Source organism: Trachemys scripta, chromosome 2, assembly GCF_013100865.1.
Source record: "Trachemys scripta elegans isolate TJP31775 chromosome 2, CAS_Tse_1.0, whole genome shotgun sequence".
NCBI lineage: Eukaryota > Metazoa > Chordata > Testudines > Emydidae > Trachemys > Trachemys scripta.
The window spans coordinates 81,738,435-81,763,004 of NC_048299.1; the positions used below are offsets into that span (position 1 = coordinate 81,738,435).

General features: G+C 42.5%; 1 protein-coding gene across 40 annotated transcripts in view; it reads right to left on the reverse strand.

Moving 5' to 3' along the window:
• CLASP2 (cytoplasmic linker associated protein 2) overlaps positions 1 to 24,570 on the reverse strand; it is a 277,986-nt gene that overhangs the window by 149,064 nt on the left and 104,352 nt on the right. For all 40 annotated transcript variants that reach the window (XM_034761038.1, XM_034761043.1, XM_034761035.1 and 37 more), the window contains 2 exons: positions 7,112 to 7,191; positions 129 to 221 (listed from right to left, as the gene is read on the reverse strand). In XM_034761038.1, the coding sequence (XP_034616929.1) occupies positions 129 to 221; positions 7,112 to 7,191 (173 nt within the window). The remainder of the gene's footprint in view (positions 1 to 128; positions 222 to 7,111; positions 7,192 to 24,570) is intronic.

Sequence of the window (24,570 nt, forward strand, 5' to 3'; positions counted from 1 at the left end):
AACTCCATCTTTAAAAGTGTATCTAATATGAAAATTTCTTGAATTAATCTCAATTGTAAATACTTCACCATTTTGTGAAAGCTTTTTTAGAACAACGTTTGGACAATCTGTTTGGATAAAAAACATACCGCACTGGCTCGCTGATCCCAGTCATGTTTATCATCTGAGAGAATTTCCCTGATTTTGTTTAATGTTTCTTCAAGCTCTCGACTGGAATAGATCTGTTTAAAAACAAATAATATATAGACTTAATATTTCCATGTTTACCTTAGGAAAGGGACAACAACTGTCTTACGTTTAAAAAACAATTGAACTATAATTTTGAAAACATTAAGGACAAAATTCCACATAGTCAGATTGTAATAGAGTTTCCATTTTAGAACAAATTTTTATTTATATACACAACTGTCATTCAAGGCCTTCTAAATATAAAAGTGTAACATTGATTTTGTGATAAACATTTTATCTCAGGAAAGATTTCAGTCTCAGTCTATAGAACAAGTAAATCACCAGCCCCAGTGATTTACTAATTTTAGTAATTTAATTTTTTGATTCAGTTACAGTTCAATGTGAGTGAAATGTTTAGGCAATAGGTCAATATGTTATTGTGATTAAATTTCAATCTAATTTCCCAGTATGTATATAAAATTGTTCTACTATTGAAATAATACCGGAGCAGGGACTTCTTTTTCTTATGTGTATATAGTACTTAGCTCAATAGAGCCCTGACTGAATTGCTAGGCACTCTACAACACAAATAAAACCAACAATTTGTTTGAAAAATACTTTAAGAATCTCAGTAACATCTATGTGAGGAATACGTATCCAAGTGATGCTTAGCTAGAATTAGTTGTCAATTCCAGTGTTCATGTATAAGGAAGATTTCACAAGGAGGAAAATTAGAAGCTTAAGAAAATTTATGTGTTGAAAGCACCCACTTTCATATACAATCAAGTTAATTTTGAAGTCCTTCTGATTTCTCTACTCCACCCCCTACACTACTCTCTAGGCAGGGCCGGCTCTGGCTTTTTTGCCGCCCCCGGCAGGGGCTCCGCTCTCCCCCCGGCGACCGGGGGGGAGGGCGGCCGGAGCCCTAGGAGGAGGGCGGCGAGCCCCGGCCGGGGCTCGGCTCTTCCCGGCCGGGGCTCGGCTCTCCCCCCGGCAGCCAGAGCGCAGGGGGCAGGGCAGCGAGCCCCAGCCAGGGCGGCCGGGGGGAGGGCGGCCAGAGCGCCGGGGGAAGGGCGGCAAGCCCGGCCGTGGCCCCGCTCTCCCCGGGGGCCAGAGCGCTGCGCCGTCCCCCTCCAGGTGCCGCCCCAAGCACAAGCTTGGTGGGCTGGTGCCGGGAGCCGGCCCTGTCTCTAGGATCTAACCAGAACATGCTCCTTTCTGCCTTCATGAAACATGCTAAATTGAAGTTCTGTTTTTTCTCCAGCAAACAGAGGGAAGCAGGTCAGAGACAGAGTTCCAAGTAAGTTCCTCTTAAGCAACTTGCAATAATTTTTTGACAAATTTTGTTGTTGTTGGAAAATGGTAGTATTTTGAAAATGGAGGTTTGTTATTTGTTACCAGAGGTTCTATGAGATGTGTGGTCCCTATCTGATTCTATGAGATGTGTGGTCCCTATTTGTATTCACATGTGTCTGAGTCCAGACATTTTTAGTAAGCCGTGTCCATTGGTGCGCATATGGGAGCTAATCTCCTTGTGCTCTGAACTGAAGGTATAAACAGCAGAGCAGACCAATGCCTCTCCAGTTCTATTCTTACCAAGCAGAGAGGACAGAGCAGTGGAATTCAGATAGGGACCACACATGTTATAGAACTTCCAGTTACAGATAAGTAACATCCATTTCTTCTTTGAGTGCCAATCCCTGTATATTCCACATGTGAGAGATTAGTAAGCAGTAGTCAAACAGGAGGTGGGCGCGAGGCTGCAGATGATATTACTGTCTGTAGTACTGCTGTCCATGGGGCTTCAGCCAGAGGCGATGTGTGAGGAAGACATGTGGGGTCATGTGCTGCCGGCCCCCTCCCTGCACTGCAGCTACTAGAGCTGGCAAACTGGGGACTGTACCTTATGTAGAGGCAACGGGAAACAGCTGGGAGCTGCAGGGAGAGCCACTACTTTTACTGCTGCCTCTCCCCAAGGAGCTAAAACAGAGGACCCTCCATGCACCTCCCAGCTGTTTGCCGCCTCCTCTCCACACAGCGCTAACACCTGGGAGCGGAAGGAACACTGAGTGAAAGAGGGAGGTGAGACTGGGGGTGTGTGACAAGTTATTGGGGGCCTGAACCTTTTAGTTGTGCTCCCCACCCTCAGCAGGCACCAGTCATTTCTGGCGGAAGCCCCAAGCCCCTTCCTCCTCCTCCCCCACCCCAGTCTGGTATGCAGAGAATGGGGGCAGGAGCCACACTAACTGTAAGAGAGCCGCATGCAGCTCACGAGCCAGTTTGGCCACCCCAGTAACTAATGTGTAATGTCTTGTAAAGGCATGTATGGCGCTCCAGGTCACCACCCTACATACATCTAGTAAAGGTACCTTTTGCAGAGATGCTGCAGAGGTTGCTTGAGCTCTAATTGAATGGACTTTCACCTCCTCCATACAGCCTGAGATCCATTTAGGGAGTCTCTGCACAGATAGGTCTTTACCCTTGATATCACTACTATGGTGATAAAAAGCCTAGGTGTCTTTCGAATTGCTTTTGTTCTCTGTAGATAAAAGGCCATCAGACATCTAGGGACTGAAGCCTTCTCTCTGCATCAGAGCATATGGTTCAGGGAAAAATTCCGATAAGTTAATAGTCTGATTCATGTGAAACTTTGAAATGACTAAGAATGAACTTCAGTTGGAGGCAAAAAACAGACTTTATGGAAGATGGTGTATGGTGGGTCTACCATGAGTGCTCCCAGCTTGCTCACCCTCCTGGCTGATGTGATGGTGACTAGGAAGACAACTTTCACCCAGAGATGGGACAAAGAACAGGTGGCAAATGATTCGAAGTGAGATTTGGTAAGAACCAAAAAGATGAGGTTGAGGTTCCATTGAAGTGTTGGTTTCACCATTGCTGGAAAAGTTCTAATAAGTCTCTTCAGGAATCTACTCATCATTGGCTGAGTACAGATAGTCTTCAATTAGAGGATAAAAAGCTCTGATTGCTGCAAGGTGGACCTGCAGGGAACTATAGAGAGGCCTGATGTCTTATGGGTAAGCAGGTATTCTACAAAAACAGAGATTCCAGAGGATCTGGAGATGGCTGGTGTTGTAACCAAGAAAAGAAACACTTGCATTTGGTCAAAGAGCTTCTCTTGGTAGAGTCCTTCCTCCTTTGGATAAGAATGGATTGAACTGCCACTGAACATGTATGCTCTGCATCTGATCCCTATTCAAATACCAGGCCTTGAGTTGTAGTGGTCCTGGGCTGTGGTGCCTGATTGTAGCATTGTGTTTTGGGGTCAGCAGATCTGGAAGTGGTCAGAGGTTGATGGGAGGATGGGTTGAAATCCTCAGGAGTTCCAAGAACCAGAACTGTCTTGGCCAATTGGGCACAATGAGGGTTACCCAAGCTCTGTTGTGGCAGTTCTTCCACAGGGTTTGCTATATTAGGGGGATGGGTGGAAAGGTGTATCTGAGGTGGTCTGTCCTTTGAGTTGCAGCCCAGAGTTGCTCTAGCGCAATACAGGAGTAGTTCCTTGTACTCTTGAGAGATGAAAAGAACCCAAAATGGTGTTCCCCACTGGTTGGGGATCTTGTTCAGAACAGAATCATGAATCTCCCATTTGTGGCCTGTGGAAAAATGCCTACTGAGACTGACTGCTAGTGCATTCCATGCACATGGTAGGTATACTGCTGGGAGGGTTATGTGGCTTCTGATAGTCAATCTCTACACACAGAGGGAGGGAGCTTGCTCCCCCTTGTTTGTTTATGTAGAAGACAGTCGTCACATTATCCAACATTACTTGGATAGGCCAGGATTGGATGAATGACAGGAAAGTGTTGCTGGCCCAGTGGACCGCTCTGAATTCTAGTAAATTGATATGCACCCTGGCCTCCTGAAGAGTCCACGTGCCTTGTGCAGTACGATTGTTCATCTTGGCTCCCCATGTGTAACGATAGTCTTCTCAGGTGAAGGTGTGAAGAAAGGAACTCCTGCCTGAATTTCTCCAGTGACCAGCTCTATCTGATCATTCATGGCATCAAGTCTCCCAATCGGGAAACAGACTCTTGCTGTAGTCGAGTCTAGATCGCTCCTATGAAATCTATGGATCTTGTGGGTATTAAAGTAGACTTTTCATGATTGACACAGGTTCCCAAGGAAGAAAGACGACGGAATAGAAATAGAGTCGCCAGCCAGACTTCCCTATTGGGAAGTGGTTCTCTGGGTAGCCGTATTCTGAAGGAGGCAGATTGATCCAGTACCTCTTGTGGGTTGTGTCTGGCATGGTTTTCCTCAGAGTGGGGGTGGGAAGCATCATCTGGAACGACAGATTTTCTTGATGAAATAATAGGCTCCTGCTCTACTGGTGGTGACATTGATACCAGTGGGAGGATGTTATGAGTTATGGACACATTAGGAGAGGATCCTCTTCCTCTCAAGGTGATTTCTTCAGGTGTAGGGATGTCTCCAAGGAGATCCAGGACCAACAAAAGAGGATATTGTGGTTATTATAGAGTGAAAATATCCTCAAATGAGGTACAGGTTTTGATCCTCCCTGATGTCTGGGGAGCCCCTGAGAAGTGGATTGGGAGATCCAGGTCTAGTACTCAAAGGATCCCATACAGAGTATGTCGGAACCGTTGGAGGAAGAACCAAGGTGGAACTCCCAGATGGGTCTGGTTGGTATCCACCTTTTGGCTTGTGGGAAGGAGCCAGAACTGGGACTGTCAGATCTTTCTTCCTTCGCACTTTGCCTTCTTGAATGGCAGGTTTATGCGGACCTAACTCCCTAGGAGCTGCGCACAAGGACTTTCCCTTGGACTGAGATGGGGAGGGATCCGTCCTTATATCTATTGTCACGTTGCCTGCTCTTGTGCAAGGATTTCCTAGGCTTAACAGTCTGTCTACTCTAGAGCTCATGCTCGGAGCAGCGCTGCTTGCAATCTGAGGCCACTATACAGGAGGTCTCCTGGTCTGGATACAAATGCAGCCTCATAGCCTGCTCCATGAGGTGCTTCCATGTATGCTAAAATCATGAACCGCTATCCCGACCTGCACAACCCATATAGGGTGATCTGTTTCAATTAGATTCTGACATTTACCATTTGGATACTCTTGAATGATTAGAAGAATCTGTCTAGGATTGTAAGTGTTATAGAACCAATATAGACTGACCACACCCTGTGCTGCGGAGCATCGCCCTTGCCAACATACTGGGGATAAATGCTAGTAAGAAAAAGTGGTGTATTTGCATTCAAAATCATCCATGCAGTAGCAAGATGTAAACAAGAGGGGGGGGGGGAAACTTGCAGCATAAGGGTTGAAATTCTGTAAAGATTTGCTTAAAGGTGCGGCCAGGGTGTTATGGAGCTACCTGCAATAAACTATTCCCTTCACAAAAATGGGCAGCTGCACCTTTGCCTATAGATGTCCCCAGAAGTATACCTAACAAACAGCTGTGTTGTCATATGGAAGGAACACTATATACCACTGTGGATCAGTCATACAGAAGATCCTTTACGGTAATCACAGCCTGCAATGAGTTCTTAGTGTTCTACTATATGCTGGGGGTTAAGGTAATTTTTTTCCAACGAGAGAGAGTACTTAACAGATGGCCCAACCACAAGAAGCACCAAGTATCTATAGTTCAGCACTCTGATAATTCAGACCACTTAATTAAAGGTCAGATATCAAAAAGAACTCAGCACCCCTAATTTAGGCACCCAGGTAAGAGGCTAGACTTTTCAAAAGAGTTCTGTTAGAAATGAGCACTTTTGAAAAATCTATCTGGGTGTGCTGGATTCAGGTCCTAAATTTTAGGCACCCAACTTTGAAAACTTTAGCCTTGCTTTTTAAACCATTTGTCTAGTTCAGCATTTATTAAAGTTACAACCCTAGTTTTTCCATAAAATCATGTCTGTCTTTCATTCACATCATGTATCAACATTAAACATGTAAAATAACACTTCAATGAGAACAAGGTCACTTCTCTCAGCAGTTACTGGGAAAAGATTAAGACAATAATAATAGGCTTGAACCTGAAAAGAAAATAAAAGGTTAATTAGTAACTAATAGTTGAAACAAACAGTTTCCAAGAGAGGCTGGGAAATAACCATCAATGGAAAACTTAAGGACTAATTTGACACTATTTACCAAGAACAATGCAATGATGATGGAATCGATCCTATTATGACTGGACTCAAAACTGGACTCAATTATACATTTGCACTTATTTCCAAAGCGAGTATTTCCATGATTAGCTGCTGTATCAAAAAAATACATATTTTCACTTTTTTAAAAAAAGAGGGTACATATTCATATGATAGGGACCATGACACAGAAAGTTTACATGTTCATTTTGAATGCAAGTAATAACCAACATATGTAAACACAGGCATTGTATGAGTGTATTAAACAATTCCTAAAGTTAATATCTTGGTAAATTTTAATCCACTATTCACAAAGAACAGAAAGGAAATTAGTAATGTGAATCAAACCTCTTGTCAACTTATTTTAAAAAAAAAAAAAAATCAAACCCTCCATGACTCAAATTACACAAGAAAGCTGTTAAAAAACAACACTATTTTGGGTTTTTTAATACACTCTGCACAAACTATCCTTTGCCTACATTAGAAATAGTATTAATGCCTTAGAGCAGACCAATATACCAAAGTTCAGTGCAGAACAAATCTTATGGCTAACTTTTAATTCTAGCCTAAAAATATAATAGAAGCCAACACCCATTTTTAATATGTATGTGCAAGCACTGGCAATAATTTGAAGGGGAAAATTTAACAATACCCAGCTAAAGGCTGCTCATTTCATGACAACAAAGCATAATTAGAAAAAAAATTAAAGATTAAAGAAGCTTGTTGACACACAGAATTGCAAATCAAAACACACAAAAATAAGACATTTTTTCTGAAAATAAAATTGAGCACAAATTACAATGTCTTACCTGTACAGAAGGAACATCTGTAAATGCCTTAATAAAATCATCCTCATCGACAGCTCCAGCTCCTCCTTCTTTAGATGCACCTATGTAAGTTTTAAAACAAACCAACAAAAAAACAAAACAAAAACTGCTTAATGGTGTCTAATACATTTCAAATATACAAAGATTTTCCAGTTCAAATACATTCAATTTATATTTAACTTTAGTTACTGTGTAATCTTTACCACCTGGTAAGGCAGGTTGAAAATTTTAATAGAACTGAAACATGGAATTTTTAATACATAGGAAATTTTAATATTCTAAACATCTGTTTTCATCTTTAATCTGGACAGAATCAAAATACCAAAACTTTTCACAAAATAGTAAGTTACAAAAAACCTTGATCTGGGAATGTCTAATTTCTTTCTGACATTTTCAACCAAAACAAAATGTTTCAACATCCTCAAACTGAAACATTTAAATTTGTTAACCTAATATAAAATATTTTTTCCATTTTACCATAGAAACACCCCCATCAACATTTTACAGTGAAAACACTCATTTTTGCTGAAATCACATTTTCTGCCAAAAAAGAAACAAACAACGGAAACCCATCACCATACAACAGGCTTGTACAGAATGCCTCCACTATCTACTTGAAATAAAACAGGTTTTCCTTGAACATGTACCATACAATAAATTAATAGTGTATTTAAAAATCATATTTAAAGTAAATCTTTATTTTAAGTTATTCCCCTGCTATGAAGATTCAAAATATAGGGCCAGTCTTGCAGCCATTCCATAATGCCCACTGAAGTCAAGGGAAAGCTGCATGTAGAAAGACTAGCCTAATTGTGATCATTTCAATACACAGCAACAACACAAACACACAAGTGAAAAACAAACAAAAAAAAGAAGTTTAAGAAACAAGCTAAAACTAACAATCTGACCATGTGCTCAAAAAGCTGTCTGAGCTTCTCTCTTATTCTTCTTTAAAATTTTATTTCAAGGGTCAGATGTACCATAGTTTATAGAGGGCTTCTGCAGTTTGTTACCAAAATAAAATTATTCAGTAACACTTTCAAACAGTAACTCTATAAGGTTCCAATCAACATTCCTTTTTCAGAATTATGCCAACAAATATTGTTCTTGTAGCAATAGCCAACTAACAGCAGAGACAATATCTGATGTGGAGCAGAAAAGCAGCATACAGAAGGGTCGCATCATACGCGCATTTAACTTGCGCAAATTCAACTATACGTGCTTGGGGGGGGAAAAAAAGAAAGAGAGAGAGAAATAACAATTTAAATAGTGCGGGCCGAGCAGGCCTGGCGGCTGGTATCCCAGACTGGCAGCGGGCTGAGCAGCCAACCTGGGGTTCCGTCCGCCGGCTCCTGCCAGCCGGGGTCCTGGCCACTGGCCCGCTCAGCCCGCTGCCGGCTGAGTGAACGAAACCCCAGGCCAGCAGCGGGCTCAGTGGCAGCCGGGACCCGTAGCTGCCATTGAAAAAAAAAAAAAATTGGCTCGCATGCCAACTTTGGCACATGTGCCATAGGTCGAAGACCCCTGTTCTAGTGTATACAGTGTGTACTGTACCTTATGGTAATTTTCACTATACGCGCTGACCTCAGAACCTAACCCCCGCGTAATATGCGACTCCACTGTGGACTCAATAGTTTACACATAGAAAGTATTATTTTGCTACTTGTAACCCAAAAGCAATAGCCCTATCCCTTTTTCAGCCAGGCAGTCAAAGGCCCTTTGGAAAAGGTACATACTTTATTGGTGCAGTCTGGTTCCCTTGGTCCTACCCTTCTGACTAACACTGGTGTGATGCTATTATGGGCTGACAGAAGCATCAGATTACTGTATTCAGGATGAGCTGCAATTAAGTACTTGGCAGAACTGCATTAAGATACAAGAAGTTTCACCTTTCTTTAAATGGGACCAAAATTTTTCTACTAGCTTAAGAAGAGAGTTGGAGACTAGTTAATGACTGATTCTTATTTCCACTTTGATTTTTCTGGGTAACAATAGTTGGTATGCTGGACCAACTGTGAGAGGGGTCCTTACTAAGAGCACAGCAGCGATGCCAAATGGTTCGAGGCTATGGAGGCTGAAAACTGATTGTCTTCAGTATTCCTCTAATATCTACATTTCCTTATCTTCCTCCAGTGGGAGTCTAGTCTTTCTGTTGAATCCTGAGAATGAGCAGGCAGAATTATAATAGTTCTTATTCATGGACTGTACTCTTCCTTGTTCAGTGTTGGTAATAGGGGACATCGTATCAAATATTTTTTCCTAAATTTCCCCCCTACCACTTTGTCTAGGAAGGAATCCCAAGAAGAGTCCTTCCCAGAAATGGTGTGAAGCTCACTAATTACCCAGAAAAGTAGTTTTTCTTTCATGCCTGGAGCCACAAGTGTCTCCTAGCTACAGTGTTAGAAACCACAACCATGGAAGAAAACCTGATAGAATTCATTGTGGCATTCATGACATATTATGCTGTGATTGAGATTTTGTTAAGGATGGCCTAAAAGCTTGTCCTTAGGCAGCAATAGTTCTTTTTGAATCTCAAACTAGATCATGATTACCCTTACTTAGAAAGTATATGATGAGGCTTGCATACACTCAGCAGGTGCCTCATAAAAGAAAACCAAGTCAAAACTGTTTTGGTCCTTTGGCAAGAATTCTCCTTCTGGGAGTAATAATTTCCGTGCCTGATGCTGCCAGAGCAACGTGTAATTTTGTAATTTACATCAGGGATAGTACTATTTTTAGAATGAGTAAAACTTCATCACTACTTTATTCATTTGCCTACCCTTTGCTGGTTGTGCCCATTCTGATTTGATTGCTTTCCTTGGATCATTCTTGTTGCTTCAGAGAAAGTAATCCTGGTTGGAGGAATTTGTTTGAATTTTGCTCAGCAGTTGGTTCACACCCAAGACCAGGGAGACTTGGCTGGTCATCTTCATTCTTACTGGGAACGAGAATGCCTGTTCTAAGCGTTAGCTCCAGATTATTCAGTGCCTGAAAATGGACAATTTCTTTAAATCAGAAGTGAAGAACTAGAGATGGAGCTCCTATGCATCTTGAATTTCTTGCTGCACTTCCTGAGTGTATGGAGGGTTGTTTTTTTTGTTGTTGTTGTTTTTTAAGATTTAGGAAAATAAGTTTATTCAGAATAAGGATTCCTTGTCTTTAAGGGCTTGTCTACATTGGCCATTTACAGCACTTCAACTTTCTTGCTCAGGGGTGTGAAAAAACACCCCCGGAGCCCAGGAAGTTTCAGTGCTGTAAAGCGCCAGGATATACAGTGCACCAGCGTTGGGAGCTGTGCTCCCAGTCCTGGTAGCTATGCCCCTCGTAGAGGTGGGTTTTTTAGAGTGCTGGGCGAGCTTTCTCCCAGCGCTCTGCCACGACCACACAAGCCACATTAAAGCGCTGCCACAGCAGCGCTTTAGCACTGTCAGTGCAAACTAGCCCTAAGAGGTTTTAGCGTTTGGTATTTTAAGGTATATTAGTCCTAGTAGTGATGGATCAACTGGCTGTCCATAACTCTAACCCAAATTACATATTAGTAGCATTTGAAGAGCAGGCTAAAGCACCAGGAACAAATCCTGCTTTTGCCATAAAGGTTTGTCAGCATAATTTAGGCTGTTGTTTAGGAATGGAGATGGCTCCTGAGGTGCTTCGGATCTGACACAGGGCCAAGGAGGAAAGCAAGTCTTACTTCCTGGACAGTACTAGAAGAACCACCTTCTTCAAGTTACCAGATTTGCCAGATTTCTTGCCTTTTCAGTGTCTCTAGGGCTCTCCCTTTGAAGTATGTTTCACCTGTTCTGCTATCAACATGGAAGGCTCTGAGTTTACACACTATTTTTCAAAGACTCAATCACAAAAATGTGCTGAGTGCTATGCAGGAATTTCTGAACCTTTTGTGAGAAGGATGCCTGCTGACTCCACAAACAAGGTAGGATCTCAACAATTTGGGTGCTTCTGTTACATAAAAGCTGCCTTTGATAAGACTGTTCATTCTCTACTGAACTGATGCTGGCTATACAGCTTCCCCATACAGAGGCTCCCTGCCGTGAGGTGAAAGAGAGGGACGATGACAACAGTACAGAGGCGGAGAAGGAGAAAGGTGAAAAGAAGTGGGAAGGATTCTCCCGAGTTCCTCCAAAAGCAAATATAGTCCAAATAAAATGGGAGTTCTAGAATTGCTATGCCGAGCTCCTGCAGAGAAAGAAACCTCTGATTACTGAGTACTGGAATGAGTTTTGCCATCATAGCTCTAACTGCCTCTAAAGACTTCAGAAATGGAGCTCAATACATGAGAAAAGGTCAGTGGACATGTCAATCCATGAGTGATTTTTTTGGTAACGTTTTTGTTTTAATAAATGCACAGAGTCAATTTAAAAAAAAAACACACTTCTGTCCGAAAATAGTTTATTATTGTTACAATAGCTAAGAGTACTGTAATAAAAGTAAGAAAAAAGTTGTTTGTTTTTACTTTGCATATATATACCATCATTGATATTAGTTTCACTGTATCCTCTTTATTCAGTATCTCCTGTTTGAATAGATGCATTTGTGAAAAAATCTTTTAAATAGGAAAATGTAACTGAAAACGCACAAAAATTGGTAGTGGAATTTAGGGCAGCTGTAGTCCTTGAAACTATTTCTAACTTATTTTTTCCCTCTTAAATGGTCACCCTAAAAACAGAGTTCCCGGAATCAGAAATATGTTCAATCCAAAATGTAATTCCCAAATGAAGAGATAAATATGCCAATGAACTTTGCCAGAGAGTGGTATTGGACAACTGCTCTTCATCCCTAATGGTTCTGTAGTTCCAAATCTTATTTCGCCCCCCCTTGTTCAACGTGTACTTGGAGAGATTAGTAAGGTGTGGGCTCCAGTGTTTTCAGTACCCTGAAAACACCAAGCTCTCTATCTGTATCTCACCTAACTCAACAAGTATTGTCAAACATCTGGCCCAGTGTCTGTCAGATTGGAATGCAAATGGAGGCTGGCTGGCTGAAGCTCAATCTGGCCAAGACTGCGGTGATACTGGCAGTTTGGGTGAAGTAACAGGAAGATATGGCACGAGTATATCTAATCCTCTGACTGAATTTATGTGCCTGTCACTTGTCAATAGTTTGCAGTTTAGGAATTTCTTCATTCCTAGCTGCCATTAGACAACCACACAGAAGCAATGACGAGAATGCTTTTTTCCATCTTGTCTGACTAGAACATTGTACCTATTTCTTTCATATGGAGACCTTGCTACTGGAATTCATGTCTTCCTCATCTCACTAGAACTGCAATACACTCTAAATAACACACCTTAAATACACTTAAAAACTGGTTGAAGAACACTTATTAGTTTCTCTCAGTGGGAACAGCTTGATGTTTAGTTGGCAGCCGGTATCAAGCGGAGTGCTGCAGGGGTCGGTTTTGTTCAACATTTTCATTAATGATCTGGATGATGGGATGGACTGCACCCTCAGCAAGTTCACAGACGACACTAAGATGGGGGGAGAGGTAGATACGCTGAAGGGTAGGGATAGGGTCCAGAGTGACCTAGACAAATTGGAGGATTGGGCCAAAAGAAATCTGTTGAGGTTCAACAAGGACAAGTGCAGAGACTTGCACTTAGGATGGAAGAATCCCATGCACTGCTATAGGCTGGGGACCAACTGGCTAAGCGGCAGTTCTGCAGAAAAGGACCTGGGGATTACAGTGGACGAGAAGCTGGATATGAGTCAGCAGTGTGCCCTTGTTGTCAAGAAGGCTAACGGCATATTGGGCTGTATTTGTAGGAGCATTGCCAGCAGATCGAGGGACGTGATCATTCCCCTCTATTTGGCACTGGTGAGGCCTCATCTAGAGTACTGCATCCAGTTTTGGAGCCCCCATTACAGAAAGGATGTGAACAAATTGGAAAGAGTCCAGCGGAGGGCAACGAAAATGATTAGGGGGCTGGGGCACATGACTTATGAGGAGAGGCTGAGGGAACTGGGCTTATTTAATCCTCAGAAGAGACAAGTATGGGGAGATTTGAGAGCAGCCTTCAACTACCTGAAGGGGGGTTCCAAAGAGGATGGAGCTCGGCTGTTCTCAGTGGTGGCTGATGACAGAACAAGCAGCAGTGGCCTCAAGTTGCAGTGGGGTAGGTCTAGGTTGGATATTAGGAAAAACTATTTCACTAGGAGGGCGGTGAAGCACTGGAATCGGTTACCTAGGGAGGTGGTGGAATCTCCATCCTTAGAGGTTTTTATGGGCCGGCTTGACAAAGCCCTGGCTGGGATGATTTAGTTGGGGTTGGTCCTGCTTTGAGAAGGAGGTTGAACTAGATGACCTCCTGAGGTCTCTTCCAACCTTAGTCTTCTATTATTCTAACATACATAACAAGTTTCTTATGATCTGAACTTTTGATTCCAGGGTGGAAGTTAAGATGTTGGTTTTGGCCTATAAATCCTAAATGGATTAAGTTTTGCCTGCTCGAGAGAACTCCCATTTCTATATGCCATGCCACCACAGATGCAATTAATGGAGGCTCTGGAGCTACATTCTCCATTGGTCTGAAATACACCAAATTTGTTGACTTTCAGAACAAACTGCAAGCCTATTTCACAGGCTTTTGGGAAGTATGGAGTAGTTAAAGTATGTACTGAACACTGATTTCATATTTTCAAAAGTTCTCAGTTTTCTCTTAAATAACCTCTGAATCAGCTAAAGCAACTTGATATACAATGAAGGGCTTGGTGCATTCACATAAATTACATGCAAGAACACAACTTTCAAAGAACATTATTGAAGTTGCAAAGTTAAGCACTCAAAAGTTGAGAAATGCAATCTTAATTTGGTACTCTTGTACATATGCATTATTATATAGTCTAATTACATCATTACATACTATTTTTCCATAGAACTCCTGCCTCCTTCAGTCCTCAAAATAGACAGTGCCCATTTAATGAGAAGTTATTCAATATTTTGCTTCCTCTTCGATATTCTGTATGTGGCTCAAAGCCTTTAAATAGTGTGAAGTAACTAATGTTGGGCTGTAAACAGAGCTATTAATTTCTTCATAGGTTTTTTCTATAGTTCTCATCACCACAGTATTTGAGTGCTTCCCAAACATTAATCTATCTTCACAATTCACCTGTGAGATGACTGGGTATTAGCTCCATTTTACAGATGGCAAACTGAGGCACACAAAGATCAGGGTCAAAAGTATCCATTCATTTTTGGTGCACAACTTCAGACACTTAGGACCTTAATATGTTCAAATACAGCTCCCACTGACTTCAATTGCAGCTGTGAATGATCAACATATCTGCAAATCAGACCCTAGGGTCCCAAGTTGGGCACTTAAACTGAACTTTTCACAGGTGATTGCTAATTCTATGATAATTTTTTAAGTGACTTGCCCAGAATCACAAAAGTTATGTGTGTGGCAGAGGCAGGAATAGAATCAAATTCTCCAGGATGGCATTCAACTGACATAACTATAAGACCATCCCTTCTTTTCATGCAATCCTGTGCCTCATTCACTATACACCTTCCAACTTCTGCAACAACTGAGGCAGGGATCCTACAGACAATAGTCTCTTTCAGTATACTACTGTGATTCATCCCCAAAGCTGGGTAGAAAAAAATAGCATGTGAACATGTAATTAAGGACATGCACTGTCTCAGTCTCCCTCTGAGGGCTTCTCATCCAATCTCTATGTTTTCGCCTCCCCCAGCTCATTGTCTCTTTTCCCTGCCAGTCCCAGTTCCCCCTTGGACCTTGGCTCCTTGTCAGATCAGTCTCCCTCCCTTCCAATACTGGTTCCCAGTCCTAGTTTTCTCCCTCCTCAGCTGCTCTCAATTCATTTTCCCCTCCCACAATCATTGTCTCCCCTCATTTCCCTCCCTGGCTTCCAAACCTAAAATCTGTCCCCTGCCAGCTCCAGTCCCAGTCTTCACCCCTGCCCCCGGGCGCCTTATTCCAATCTATTCCCCAGCCCTTCCTTATAATGCCTTATGTCAAGCTCTTGTCTCTTTAGCATTTGAGTCAGACTGCTTCCTCTTCCACACTGCCTGGGTACCGGCAGTGGGGATCACTAACAGCACAGTGATGGATGCCTGCTGACACCACAAACAAGGTATGATCACAACAATTTGGGTGCTTCTGTTAGATAAAAGCTCTCTGCTCTCAATTCTGGTGTCTGGCCCCAATTCAGCTGAGAGCAGCCATTACTCAGAAGTTAGGCTTTACCCCTGTAGCTGTGGGCTGGAGCATGCTCACTTACTCTAGGGGGACATTGCATGCACTGCCCGATTCGCACTAGGAGCTGAGAAGGGATGAAGCATGCTCAGTGAGGCTAGACTCTACAGAGATTTTGACTTTTAAGCTCTAGAAAATATCTACTGAGCATATGCTAGCTGCAATTTTTCAAAGGCTTGTAACTTGGCCAGATCTGGATGGATTTCACAGGGATGGCAAATCTTACATCCCTGACAGAGGCCACCCCAATGCCAAATTTCAAGCTCCTGTTCCAAAGCATGGGGGCCCTGGAGCTTTCCAAGGGCAGACACCAGATTTTAAAAAATATATATATATTAAAAAAACAAAAAAGTTTTCCCTATCATTTTTACCCCACCATCATTCTCGGAAGCAGCTGAACCATTTTGGCTGACATTAAAATAAATAAATAAATAGATAGATAAATCAGCCTGAGGCAGACAACTGGCATAGAAAATTTCAACCCAAATTATTCAAGTTTGGCAAAGTTATAAGCAACTGAATATGGGTCTTATAATGCAAAGTGTCTTGCAATCTTAAAAGACGGAGATGATGTTACCAGCCCCACCTATCAGAAAGGAAAAGCAGGTAGCCACCACATCTGACATACTGTTGTAAAATGTGCTTAAAGAGGATCTGTGGCCCTGCATTTAAAAACATAAAATGGCACAATATGGCATTAACCACAGGATACATGACAAAAATAACAAATGTGCTTCAGTCTCAAAGACCAGCATAAGGGGTCTAAGGAACAATATTCCACTAATTCTGTTCAATCAAAGATCACTTAATATACTTGCCTTTAGGGCTCACTTAAGTCAGAAAAACTGTTTGACATGCCAGAAAGAAACAGCATTTTGACCACAGAGTCAAGAAAGGTGCTCTGTTATCTGTGCAAATCTAAACATAAGCCCTCTTGAAACCATTAATTGCCTTCATAATACTGAACTATTTAAATGAAAAGTCTATTTTCTACTTTCAAGGAAAAAAATTAATAATTTAAAAACTATGAACATGGGAATCCCTTGCCCTCTGAAAGGAATGGTTTCTATGGAACCTAATGAAATGGTCTGTTCAATTACAACATTAAAACCATGATTAAAATTCAAGTACAATAATAAAATTAAGCAAACCTGGAAATCCTGGACGCCCCATCATCTCAAGCATTGGCACCTTAACAGCAGGATTGTCTGGCTATGTGGACTCTCTCCTCAGGCCCTATGCTACCAGCACTCCCAGCTATCTTCGAGACACCACTGACTTCCTGAGGAAACTACAATACATCGGTGATCTTCCAGAAAACACCATCCTGGCCACTATGGATGTATAAGCCCTCTACACCAACATTCCACACAAAGATGGACTACAAGCCATCAGGAATAGCATCCCCAATACCACCACAGCAAACCTGGTGACTGAACTTTGTGATTTTGTCCTCACCCACAACTATTTTACATTTGGGGACAATATATACCTTCAAGTCAGCGGCACTGCTATGGGTACCCGCATGGCCCCACAGTATGCCAACATCTTTATGGCTGACTTAGAACAACGCTTCCTTAGCTCTTGTTCCCTAACGCCCCTACTCTACTTGCGCTACACTGATGATATCTTCATCATCTGGACCCATGGAAAAGAAGCCCTCGATGAATTCCATCATGGTTTTAACAATTTCCATCCCACCATCAACCTCAGCCTAGACCAATCCACACAAGCGGTCTATTTCCTAGACACTACTGTGCTAATAAGCGATGGTCACATAAACACCACTCTATACCGGAAACCCGCTGACTGCTATACTTGCCTACATGCCTCCAGCTTCCAACCAGGACACACCACACGATCCATTGTCTACAGCCAAGCTCTAAGATACAACCGCATTTGCTCCAATCCCTCAGACAGAGATAAACACCTACAAGATCTCTATCAAGCATTCTTAAAACTACAATACCCACCTGCTGAAGTGAAAAAACAGATTGACAGAGCCAGAAGAGTACCCAGAAGCCACCTACTACAGGACAGGCCCAACAAAGAAAATAACAGAATGCCACTAGCCGCCACCTTCAGCCCCCAACTGAAACCTCTCCAGCGCATCATCAAAGATCTACAGCCTATCCTGAAAGATGATCCCTCACTCTCACAGATCTTGGGAGACAGACCAGTCCTCGCTTACAGACAGCCTCCCAACCTTAAGCAAATACTCACCAGCAATCGCACAACAGACAACAAAAACAGTAACCCAGGAACCTATCCTTGCAACAAAGCCCGATGCCAGCTCTGTCCACGTATCTATTCAAGTGACACTATCATAGGACCTAACCACGTCAGCCACACCATCAGGGCCTCGTTCACCTGCACATCGACCAACGTGATATATGCCATCATGTGCCAGCAATGCCCCTCTGCCATGTACATTGGCCAAACTGGACAGTCTCTACGCAAAAGAATAAATGGACACAAATCTGACATCAGGAATCATAACATTCAAAAACCAGTGGGAGAACACTTCAACCTCTCTAATCCCTCAGTGACAGATTTGAAGGTGTCAGTTTTGCAACAAACAAACTTCAAAAACAGACTCCAAAGAGAGACTGCTGAACTCGAATTAATATGCAAATTAGACACAATTAACTTAGGCCTAAACAGAGACTGGGAATGGTTGGGTTATTACACTAATTGAATTTTTTTCCCCCCATGTTAAGTTCTCCTCTCACCTTCTATGGGTCATCTCGATTATCACTTCAAAGTTTTTTCTTCTGCTGCTACTGATAGCTCATCTCAATTGATTGGCCTCTTACAATTGGTATGCGCACTTCCACCTTTTCATGTTCTCTGTATGTATTAATATCTTCTGTCTGTGTGTTCCACTCTATGCATCTGAAGAATTGAGCTGTAGCCCACAAAAGCTTATGCTGAAATAAATTTGTTAGTCTCTAAGGTGCCACAAGTACTCTTGTTCTTTTTGTGGATACAGACTAACACGGCTGCTACTTTGTAACCTAGCATTTTTACTCTGGCAAAAACACACAGGCCAGGTATACACTAAAAGAACTTTGCTGGTACAGCTATACCAGAATAATGTATCAGCAAAATGTTCTTAGGCCTGGTCTACACAAAAAAATTAGACTGACATAGCTATGTCACTCAGGAATATGAAAAATTCACATGTTCTCTGTGCATATATATTTTCCTATTGTATCTTCCACTGCATGCATCCGATGAAGTGGGTTTTAGCCCACGAAAACTTATGCTCAAATACATTTGTTAGTCTAAGGTGCCACAAGTATTTCCTCGTTCTTTTTCCCGAGTGCCATAGCTATGCCAACCTAACCCTGGTGTAGACATGGCTGGGTTGACATGTTTCTGTTGCCCTATCTCCTGCCGCTCAGGGAGGTGGAATTCCTACAGCAACAGAAAACCGCCTTGTCAGTGTAGGATGCACCTACATTACAGTGGCATAACTACAGGACTATAGCTAAATAGCTGTAACACCCATAGTTTAGACATGGCCTTAATGTGCACATAGCTTACACTGGCAAAACACTGCTTTTGCTGGTAAAGCTTATTCCAAACACACACACAAGAGCGCAATAAGCTATATAAGCAGCAGTTTGCCAGAATAACTGTGTCTACACTAAGGGCTGTTGCCAGCCCAGCTATGCTAGTCAGAGATCACACTTCATCACATCCTTGACCAGTGCAGCTATGCCAGCAAAAGATCGTAGCATAGACTTAGCTTCAGTAAATAGGAACTGCTATATATTTTGACTGTACATTTTGCATGTTAGTGACTGGATATTGCCCCAAATAGTGCATCTCTTATACAAGTTTTCTTTCTATGCAAGAAAGTGGCATCAGTAAAACTTCAGGCATGAATCTAAACAGAAATAATTAAATCAGTTAAAAAAAGACTGAGCAGATGCTTCTATGTAAGAGTGGTTTACTTCAGTTTAGTATAAGTCAGTTAGGAATGGGTTTAAGATAAACCTAATAAGTCATTCAAACGGATATATACACATTTCTTCCTCAATGTTGTAATCTTAGTTACTATAGGCAATACACAAAGCAACACCTATTAACGTTGCCCAACCCTGCTCATTATAAGACTATTTTCAGCTGCTTATAATTTTGCCAAATTTGAACCATTTGGGCTGAGATTTTCCATGCTGGATGCTATGGCTGATACAGGTTTCAGCTAAAATGGTTCAGCTGTTTCGCAGAATAAGATTGAAGACAAATATATTTTCTCTGTGTTAAAAAAAAAATCTTACATTTTTACTGAGAAGCTCAGGCACTTTCATGCTTTAAAGCATGGACTTGAAAATTTGGCAGGTGACTGGCTGTTCCTGTGAAATGCCTCTCAAATATAAGCATCTGAAAAATCTGATTTCACTCATGCTCTCCAGAAACTTTAGAGGTTGCCAACTAACTTCTCTACAGATTCCACTTGCACTGGACATGCCCTGTTCCCTCACAGTTCCCATGTGCCAACCACATTGTGCATGCACCATCCCCACAGAGTGATTGAGCATCCTGAATCCGAGGGCAGCAAAGGGTGAGTAGGACTTTTCCTGCAACTGTTCATCCCAGCTGCCGCAGGAAGCTGTGGCACTGGGCACAGAACCTGAGAGCAGGGGCTCTATCTATCCTGTGCTCTGAATGCCCCCGTTGATATTCAGGCAGCATGGAGAAGGAGGAAGTGTTGAATACATAGCAGAAGGGAGAGGAAAAATTACAGGAGATGTGAGAAAATTGGGTAGGAGCAGGAGTCATGATCAGTGAGAACGTGGGAGCAGCTAGGGACAGGAGCTGAGGAGTAAGACAGGTAAGAAGGCAGGAGTAGGAGCTGAGGAGCAGGGAACAGCAGCAGAAGGGGATAAGGAAGGTTGTGGGTGAGTTGCAGTGATGGGGAGGAGACAGTGGGAGAAGGGACATTAACAACTAAAGCACACACCCACAGAATTTAGAATTGAAACCATTATTTCAGCATTCCTTTGGAGCTGTGCTTGGGACATATAATGAGCTATAAAATGCTAAGTAAAAATATCAGGACCTGGGTATCTCACGTTGGTCACCCAAATTTAGTAGAAATCTTGTAAGCCACCGGGAAAAGGAAGTATTTTCAACCTCAAATTTGACTGCAATTACTCTGTACCTCAGTTCCCCAGCTGTCAAATGCAGCTATCACCATCACCTAATCTAACAGGCATGTTATGGAGATAAATTCATTAATGCTTGTGAAGCACATAGATACTATGATGAGAACACCATGGAAACAACAGTAAGGAAATTAATTTTGTATTCAGTGCAGATTTTGCATGGTGTGCAGTAAATAAAGTCTGGGATCAACACAACGAATGCGGAGGATAAAAATAAGTATTGATTATGCACCCATTCACTGCATGAGGCAGGAGTCCTGGGAGGAGGGGGGGAGAATTACAGATGGGCAACCTTAATTCTGTATTTCCTAACTTTGAAATGCTTGACTTTCCAACTTATGATGTAGTTTTTTAATGTAATCACATGCAGTACTTGAGTTTTACACTAGTTAATTTCTAATCTTAAACTGGATGGGATCAGCTGGCCTAGGAGGCTCTTAGTATCTGTGCCTGGCCAATAACCACATAAAGTAGAAAATCTTGTAAGCCACCGGGAAAAGGAAGTATTTTCAACCTCAAATTTCAAATGACGTATAGCAGTTTCTTCTTGCCCTACTAGTTCATAGCACATCTTAAAAATCACTTTTTGATTATCATCTTAACTTCCCCTAGATCCTAACTTCATTTCTAAAATGATTTATATTGCAACCCTCTTGAGAATCACAGAAATGTAAGGCTAGAAGCGTCCTGCGCTGAGGTAGGACACCATCGCTGACAGGTGTTTGTCCAATCTGTTCTTAAAAACCTCCAATGATGGGGATTTTACAACCTCCTATGGAAGCCTATTGTAAATCTTAACTACCCTTTAGTTAGAAAGTTTTCCTATATAACCTAAATCTACCTTGCTGCAAATTAAGCTCTTTATTTCTTGTCCTACCTTCACTGGACATGGAGAAGAAGGGAGAAACTAGTCCTGATACCAGCTGCACCAGGCCCTTTGTGTCCCTGGCCCAAAACGGTCAGCCAGGCCCCTAGCTTTGAGTGTCACTGCTTTGGGTCAGTGAGTGAGCTTTAAAAAGAGTCCAGAATAAATCCCAGCTGCACTAGACAATAACTAGCCTTTTTAGCTTTAGAACATCACCCCCACTTCCCATTTCTACAGTATCTTTTATGTGAATATTTTAAAGTACCTCACACTATTAATGCATACCACCACAGTGAGGTAAGTGTATGAACATTAGTAGGAAAACTAATGCAGAGAAATGACTTCGGTCCAAGAGATCACACTGCTTTACCAGGTGAAAAACAAGTTACCTCTGGGGCATTAGACATGCAGTCTTTGATTACGACAAAGGGAAGATGGACAACATGAATCAATTGGAAGTAGTGAAGAAACCTATTGCCACTGGTTCCAATAAGAGAGATACCTCACTGGGATAAGAGTTAGGTCAGTGGCACAAAAACTCAAGTGCTCTTGTTAGAGGTTGCTAAAAATTGACATAGTGTCTCTTAGGATTTTTTCCTGGGCCTATCATGGGATTTTTACCCTGAGCTGACCAGATAGTATCCCCCGATTCACTACCCAACTGCCTGTGAACTAGAGCCCTGCATGGGACTATTTTTTTAATTCTGCTCCTGCAATACCCATTCCCACTCCCGCACCGTTTCTTGCATTTTTATTCTGCTCCCACCCACAAAAACCTTAGATCCCGCAAATCCTGCCGTAGAGACAAATTCCCCCATAATACTAAAAAAAAAAAACAGTCTTATTTTTATATATACATACATACACACACGGAATTCAGACAATTTTTACCATTAAAAGAATAAAACAAATCTTTGCATGGTTTAAACCATGTAAAAAATACTTTAACTCCTATTATAATAGACATAAAATCTCTTTCTAGCCCTCATTTGAATTTAAGTATTACAAGTTTTAAAGTGTTTTCACGCAAATTACCTCAGTCTATTTTTTCTGCCCACCTGCAACAAAGTACATTTTACCCACTCCCATTATTATGGTAGTGGGTCCTGCAGGATCCCAGTCCCGCTGCAGGGCTCTTCTATGAGCAGATAGGGCATAATTTGCCTTCTGAAGAGCCTGTGAATGCTGCCTCACGTATGGACCACTACTTAGATTTAGCTTGGTGTTTGCAAGAGAGCTCATCCATGCTGAGGGGCCGGGCCGGCTCCAGGCACCAGCTTAACAAGCAGGTGCTTGGGGCGGCCAAGGGAGAAGGGCGGCACCTGTGGCAATTCGGGGGTGGCAGGTCCCTCACTCCCTCTAGGAGCGAAGGACCTGTCGCTGAACTGCCGCCGCCCATCACGGTTTTTGTTGTTTTTTTTTTGCTTGGGGCAGCAGAAATGCTGGAGCCAGCCCTGCTGAGGGGAGATGGGCTGAAGAATCTTGGAAGGGAGGAGTTGCCACACCAGAATCAGTGGGCTGACAACCACTACATTGCTAATTACCCCATCCAGGGAAGGAGGATGAGAAGCAAAAATGAATAAAGAAGTAAGTTGGCAAAAGAACGATCAGGAGCAAAGCAAACCAACACTAACTACTGCCACAAATGCAGAAGATTTGGTGGCAAGCTGGAGGAGGGGGCATGGCCGACATGGGCTGCATTAGAGTATTACAAACTGTAGAAAGGAGGGAAACTGCTCATATGTCTCAAAATTGTGGGAGACACTGGGTTGCAGAAAAGAGACTATGGCTATTGCTCAGATATTGTATCTCAAATTTGGCTCTTTTTCCATGTCCCCAAAGAAGAAAGAAAAAGGAGACAGTTATACATATCCTCAGATTAAATCTTCTACTATTACTAAGGGCAAGTCTACACTACAAAAGTAAGTCAACCTAAGTTGTGTCGACATATAGCCACCACAATAATAAATTGCTTTTGCATGTCCATGCCACGGTCCTTTTGCCAGTGGTGTGCGTCCTTACAAGCAGCACTTGCAGTGAAGCAGAGAGCAGTGCACCATGGGTAGCTATCCCACTCTGCAATTTGCCACTATCTGGCACAGGCTGTTTTGAGTTGCATATGGGTGAACATGGTTTCAACAGCCCATGATGCTGTTTTCTCCATCCCATAACATCTGCATCCTGTAATGTTTTGCGCCTCTTCAAAAGCCCCACAAACCCATGCATCTGCCATCTCTGTGAGAAGCATGGATCCAGCACTGCTCTTCAGTGGTGTGTTGACCATTACGAACACAACACACCTGGTCCTTCAGGATTTTCAGAGTTGCCAGAGAAGTTGCGAGGGATACAACAATGCCTTGCAGACTGACGGATGTAGAAAGAAACAATTCAAGGTTGTTGTTGGCATTCGGAGCAGTTGCAGATGGTGGAGCACTGGTTCTGGGCCAGAGAAACAAGCACAGACTGGTGCGATCGCATCATTATGCGGGTTTGGGATGACAAGCAGTGGCTGCAGAACGTTTGGATGCGCAAGGACACATTAATGGAATTGTGTGCGGAACTTGCCCCAAACCTCCGGCATAGCGACACCAAAAAGAGAGCTGCACTCACGGTGAAGAGGCAATCACTGTGTGGAAGCTGGCCACACAAGATTGCTAACGATCAGTCAGGAATCAATTTGGAGTTGGGAAATCCACTGTGGGAGGTTGCTGTGATGCGAGTATGCAGGCCCATTAATTGGGTCTTGCTGTGAAGGACTGTAACACTTGGCAAAGTGTAGTACATTTGAGTGGTTCTGCAGCAATGGGGTTTCTTAACTGTGGTGGGGCAATAGATGGCATGCTTATCCCTATTTTGGCATCAGACAACCTTGTCAACGAGTACATCAACAGAAAGAGCTATTTTTCTATGGTATTACAAGCACTGGTGGATCACCAGACATGTTTTACCAACATCAATGTGGGATGGTGCATTATGCATGATTTTTAAAAACATAGGGCTATTCAGAAAGATGCAAGCAGAGACTTTCTTTCCAGACCGGTGGATTACCATTGGGGACATGGAAATACCAATAGTGATCCTTAACAATCCAACTTACCCTTCATTGCCGTGGCTCATGAAGCTGTAGACCGGCCACCTCGACCGCAGCAAGGAGCGCTTCAACTA